Here is a 6,045-nt window from a genome sequence, read left to right as displayed (position 1 = left end):
TTGTATGCATGCACGTTGAACTTCGTTCGCACCGTACGTAGCGCCAGCCGTGCTAATCGGAGGTGTAACTCGTACACGGTGATGACAAATATTGGATGAGGGCAATTCTGATGATCCCCAATAATGGTGAAGAACCCACACGGTTGAAATGCAAGCGAATCAGGGCGGTGCTGGACTCGAAGACAAAACCCACAACGTCTCAGCACGCTCGTATGCGTTCGCAGCCCTGATCCGACGGTGGAAACTCCACATTCCCACGGCGGCGACCGGATTATCTTATTCGTAATGCGCGCTATAATGCAGCGGTGGGGGGGGGGGGTGGTGCCCCATAACCCAACCTAACCTTTGTTCAGCTGACACGCCGCGTGCGATGCAGGAGCACGCAGCCTGCACCGCGGGACTCGCACGAGGGTACCCGGTCGCGTTCTCGAGCGGCGCACGCGCGCGCGAGTCGCGCACGCGCACGGATATGCGCTCTGGTGGCCTCGGTAGGTATCGCGACGAGGCTTGTGACCGCTGCACGTGAGCTCGTAAGAGAAACCCCGCCTGGGGGGGTGGTGGGTGAGAGCGGGGAGGGAGAGAGAACTCGCTCCTGTGCAGCGGTTCGAGTCAACGTCGCCGGTGTCAGGGAGAAGGAGCCAGCGAGCGAGCGAGCGAGAGATAGACGCGAAACGCGGGGACATGGACGTCTCTTGCTATTTTCAGGAGACCTCCTAAACGCCGCAGCTCAAGCACGGGGACACGACTCCCACGTAATTACATACAATCACGATAATGTGCAGGCGCAGGCGACAGCTGGCATTATTAGAGGTACAGGTACACGGTCGAGATGAGATGCCTCGCGCGTCTCTCTGTGTGTGTGTACAGACGCGTGGCTTACACGAGCTATCATTACCACATGCGCTTCATTGTTAGAAATCATTGAAGGCATCTGGGGGCTTCGATTGTAGTTGAGTGGACTTCTGCGGGAGTGGACCCGGCTGATGAGACGTTGAAATCCATTTAAACGCGCGAGCGTGCGTGTGTGTGCTGTAGTGTGTGTGTGCTGTAGCATGTGTGTTGCAGTATGTGTGTGTGTGCTGAAGTATGTTTTTGTGTTGCAGTATGTGTGTGTGTTGGCCAGACTGTATCTCACGGTGAGAACGATATAGCAAGGTCGGGTTGCTTGGTTGTAGAGTGACATCGTCCCGTGATTGGGGAGGGATTTGAATTTTACGCTGGGTTTGTCTAAGAGAAATGAGCATCACGGGGGGGGGGGGGGGTGGGTTAATTCCGTCCACGCGTTTGGAAAACGCCACCGCGAAAGAAGCAACGATCACTAGACAGAGATGAATAACACGACTCTGGACAGGGGCTACTGTTTGAGGAGAAGAAGATGAAGAACGGCGGGAAGGGATTTGCTTGCTGTTGCATTTTTATTTTTTGTTCAACAGTTTAATGACGAAAAATCATGGGAAGAGAAAAAATCACATTATAGCCACTTTAAAAGAGGAACGGGGGTTTATTGCATCGCGATTGCTAGACAATATTTTCTAGACATTCGAAGGCATTTCCTTCTTCGGAAAATATACAGCCATGCCTATTTGGTCCAGCAGTAAAGTTCTAGAAAATACACAATTGCCAACGGCAATTATATTCACTTTGAAGGTTTCCGTCGGCCAAGCGTTTATGTTATTCGCCAAAAATCACGACGGTCAATATTGGTCTCCCACATTCTACGCAATCTGCAGGCTCGGTTCTCCACTCTGTGGTAATGCAGTCCTACGACTCCATCACCGGCGTAGACGTTCCGCCCCCCCCCCCCCCCCATTACAGGACGGCCACGTGCACCCCCCCCCTCCTCGCCTCCTAAAGACACCGCTCGCGACACGTTGGACATTGTGTTCCTGCATCGCGATGTGACACTTTCGCGGAATTTCCCGCGACTTATTGGAATCACTCGAGAAGGGACTTCTCGTTTTGGAGCGCTTCATTCAAAACCTTGCGAGTTCAAATTACAGCCGAGGAAACATTTGAACCCATCATCATCAATGTTCCGTAGTCGATCAAAAAAAATCAGTACCATCTTGTGATAAGCCGCTCGCCATAGTGATGTGGAATTTCCACCATTGCCTCGGGGGCAGCGCCAAACGGATGAGTTGTGCGCCACCCATTTGACCTGTAACTGATCGCCTCCCGAAGTCGGGACTCTAACCTTCACCTCCGTTGCTAACCGGCTCAAGCGGCAAGCGCGTTAAACCACCGCGGCGAGATACGCAGCCGCCTGGGCAAATTATTCACGTGCGCGCCTGATAGCGATATCAGTGACGCGCAGCAGCCTTATCGCATTAACTATCAGTCTGGTGGCTTTCCTGCGCAGTGTGCTGCACACATCAGCGATAGGTTTGCCTTTATCGGGGGGGGGGCGGTAGAGAGGGGAGGGGCTCCCTACCCACATTGTAGCTTGGTAGCTACCCGAACTACTCTCGAGGTTGACCCACTACGTGTCATCAACGTCCGCGCTGCTGCACTTTGGGGTGTGTGCGGGTTATCCTCCCACTCTCTCTCTCGCCTGTGTCTCCTCTCTTCCAACGGAGTAATTAGAGCTCTCCATGGCCCCCATTGGCTGGTAGCCGGGGTCGGTGGTGGGTCGGTTGTGATCCAGATGCACGCGCCGGGCGAGGAAGCGAGGCAGAAGTGTGCGGGGAGATGGGGGCACGGTGGGAGGTGGGTGGTTGTGAGTGGAGGTGGGTGGTTGTGAGTGGAGGTGGGTGGGAGGAGGTGGTGGTGGCGGCGTGTGTGTGTGTGGAGGGGGCGGGGTGGAGCAAAGTGGTGACTGGAGTGAGTTATTGGGGAGGGAGGGTGTGGGCGAGGAGGGAGGGGGGGGTTTCGGAGTGTGGACATGGGCGGAGAGATCTATGGGGGCATGAGAGGCGTCGCTCGCTATAAAAAGGCCGCGCAGCCACGCTCACGGCATATCGGGATTTCTGCTCGCGCGCATCCAAACTCGCGTCCTCCGCCGAGGCTTTGCGCGGCCGCTCGGTCAGCCTTCTGCTCCCTGCTACAGTTTAACGCGCAGTTATAACCCTCCTACTTTATACGGGCACAAAAAAATAAACTGTAGAGTTATCCAACTTCCTCCAAAATCCACAAACGCTCTTTTTCATCCGAGTTCTCTCGCGCCTTCCTGCAGCAGCAGCAACAACAACAAGGGAGGGCGCGTTTGTCTTGTCATCATCAACAGCAACAGCACCCAAGCGTCGAGAAGCCCCGCGTGACGAGACCCGCTCGCTCCACTCCACCATGAAGGCCATCAGCCCCGTGCGCGCGCCGAGGCACCAGCCCTGCGGTGACTCCGTGCGCTGCCTCAGCGAGCACGGCCTGGGCATCTCACGCGGACTCAAGGCGCTCGTGAGCGGCGCCGATGAGCCGCTGGGCCTCCTCTACGACATGAAGAACTGCTACAGCAAGCTCAAGGAGCTGGTGCCCTCCATCCCGCAAGGGCGCAAGGTGTCCCAGATGGAAATCCTACAGCACGTCATCGATTACATCCTCGACCTACAGCTCGCTCTGGAGACTCACCCGGCGGTGGTGCAGAAGCAACAGCAGCAGCAGCAGGTGCAGCAGCAGCAACTGCAGCAGCAACTGCCCGCTCAGATGCAGCATCCAGCTCCCAGCAGACTGCCGCTGTCCGCACTCAACACCGATGTGCTCCGGTTAGACTCCCAGGTAAGGTCGCTCGCAATGTGCACGCACTTTGCGCCGTCGCGCTCCATCATCCCTGTGCAGATTCTGACGACTCCTCCTCCTCCGCACGCGACGAGCTGACATAGATCCCCGATATACGCGCGCACCACAGTGTCTGCTGATGTGCCCGGGGTGTCTGCGTGCGCGTGGTGCATGGCGTGACGCCGCGTGTGGTGCTGTCTGTCCTTGTCAGGTCTCGGCAGAGCCTGGCCACGTGAGGAATCCGTGATGGGGGACTCGTCGCCCTGCCGTCTCCCACGCGTTCCCCTATGCACTAATAGGTAAGAGGGCATCCAAACCAATCGGCACGCAACCACCACGGGCCGCTGCGTCTCTTCCTCGGGGAGAATGCGCGCCGCGAGTCGTTGCGGACCCCGCCGATGGCTCGTAATCACCGCTGCCGGTTCTATCGTCTCGGGGACTTGTCGGGACATCTGGCATTTCGCCTGTGTCTGCAGGTGGGGAGGGGTAGCGTCGTTATAATTGTCGGGGATTGTGCGCTAATTGAAGCTGATCTTTTGAGCAAATACAACCAGCGGACACCTGAGCGCCGGGTCTCCCCCCCCCCCCCCCTTTGATTTCTTAATTGTTTAGCGCTCATTGCGAATTAGGGCATCGGCGGCGAGACTTATCCGACTGACTCGTCTGCTTTGAGTCGGAGTGGTCTAAGTGTGTGTGTCTTTTAGAGGTTCAAACCGCTCGCGAGCCAACCAACAACACGCACCCCGACCCCCCCCCCCCCCCCCCAAAAAAAAAGAATCGCCGCCGCTTCATCTTGCAGCACGCAGCGGTAGCAGCAGCAGCGGTAGTAGAGTGGGGGGGGGGGGTTGAAGGGGGGGAGGGAGAGACGGGGGCTGGGTGGTGGGGGAGAGGACATAGGAACTGTGTGTTTTGGCCCGCGGATTGCCCCAGCTGAAGTGGATTCCTGTATGGCGCCACTCTGTCTGCCTCAATCTTTTTCCTGCAGCCAACTTCAACTTACCCACGCCCCTCCCCCCACCATCCCCCGCGCGCCCCTCCCCTCCTATCCTCCTCCCCACCCACCCAACCTCACCTCCCCACCCACCACCCATCATCTCTCGCTCCCTCTGGCCTTCATTCCTCCCCACCCCCCTTCCCTAACACAGCCACCCACGTCCCCCCCCTCCTCCCCAATGTTCACTCTCACCTCGCCGAATGCACGCAGCGAAGGTGGCTCGCTAAATGATTTTGTCCGTCGCTCCTCCACCCTCTCTCCCGCAGGTGTGGGAGGTTGGATTGTAACAGCCGCGCGCTCTCTCTCGTCGTCGTATTCTTCTTCACCGCCACACTTAAAAGCCGCCGAAGAAGACCCGAAAACAAACGCCGTCAAAACTTCTACATTCACAGCGGCGTAACAAACGTATACGTGAACGAGAACAAAAAAAAAACAACCTTACACGGTTTAATTGAACCGTGTACATTTTTTTTTGTATATCTATAAACGAACAAAAAAACGGTTTTGGGAACATTTTCTTGTATGATACGGTTTTTATTCTGAAACTAATGTACATGTTGTGAACAATGTCGGCAGCAAAACGCCAGTAAACACAACGCTTTTGTTATTTTTAAGTTTGTTGGGGTTCGTGACATTAAATACTTTTTTTGTTATTGTCCGAGCTTAAATGGACCCAAAAAAACATTTCCACTTTTTTTTTTTAACAAAAGAATTTGCCCAACCCGCGGCTTTCTTGGCTTAAACCAGAATTAGTGGCTCATTATTTCACGTCGTTATGCGTTTCCTACCCCCCACTGTTGTGTATTTATTTTCTCGCCGCCGAGTTAACCTGTATAGTTTTGTAACAAAACGTCCTTAATTTGTAAATGGTTATGTGCCAAAATGTTAATAGCTGTCGGAAATTGTTGAAAATAATAAAAATGACGATTTTTTTCTATAAAACATCTCGGGAGTGTCCGTGCCTCGATTTTAAGGTGGGGGGGGGGGGTCCCTCTCCACTGCTCGATTTTTCGCGTCTCAAACCCCGTCTTGTGAAAGCGTGCAGGTAACACGCTTGTTTTTACTCTCTGGTGGAAGTTTCTTTTCATGGCGGGGTCCTGTGCGAGATGCTTCATTTTGAATAAGATGCTTCGTCAGCATTCGGTTCAACCATTGGCTGTGTCACGCGAGTCTTAACACACTCGCCTTTGTTTTACAAACTTTATTGACCGTAACGCCAATTAAACGTCGCCTTAAATTGCAGTCGCGTAACGAGGCTCGAAAAAAAGCAATGCCAACGAATACCAATGTCCAACAATGACCGATGCGGGTGCACGCGCAGAGTTTTAATTTATTTGGTAACA

At 54.5% G+C, this 6,045-nt stretch overlaps 1 protein-coding gene across 1 annotated transcript; it reads left to right on the top strand.

The window, feature by feature from the left end:
• Positions 1 to 3,131: 3,131 nt before the first annotated feature.
• Positions 3,132 to 5,402, top strand: LOC116946542 (DNA-binding protein inhibitor ID-2-like). The gene is made up of 3 exons (XM_032961519.2): positions 3,132 to 3,708; positions 3,920 to 4,007; positions 4,969 to 5,402. The coding sequence occupies exons 1-2, from the start codon at positions 3,283 to 3,285 to the stop codon at positions 3,953 to 3,955; spliced, it is 462 nt and encodes a 153-aa protein (XP_032817410.1). The 5' UTR covers positions 3,132 to 3,282; the 3' UTR covers positions 3,956 to 4,007; positions 4,969 to 5,402.
• Positions 5,403 to 6,045: the final 643 nt, after the last annotated feature.

This window comes from Petromyzon marinus, chromosome 27 (genome assembly GCF_048934315.1).
Source record: "Petromyzon marinus isolate PM22_M1 ecotype Great Lakes invasive population chromosome 27, UKy_Petmar_22M1.pri1.0, whole genome shotgun sequence".
In the NCBI taxonomy this organism is placed as follows: Eukaryota; Metazoa; Chordata; class Hyperoartia; order Petromyzontiformes; family Petromyzontidae; genus Petromyzon; species Petromyzon marinus.
Note: the sequence above shows the minus strand (reverse complement) of the source record. Positions and strands in the feature narration are given on the sequence as shown.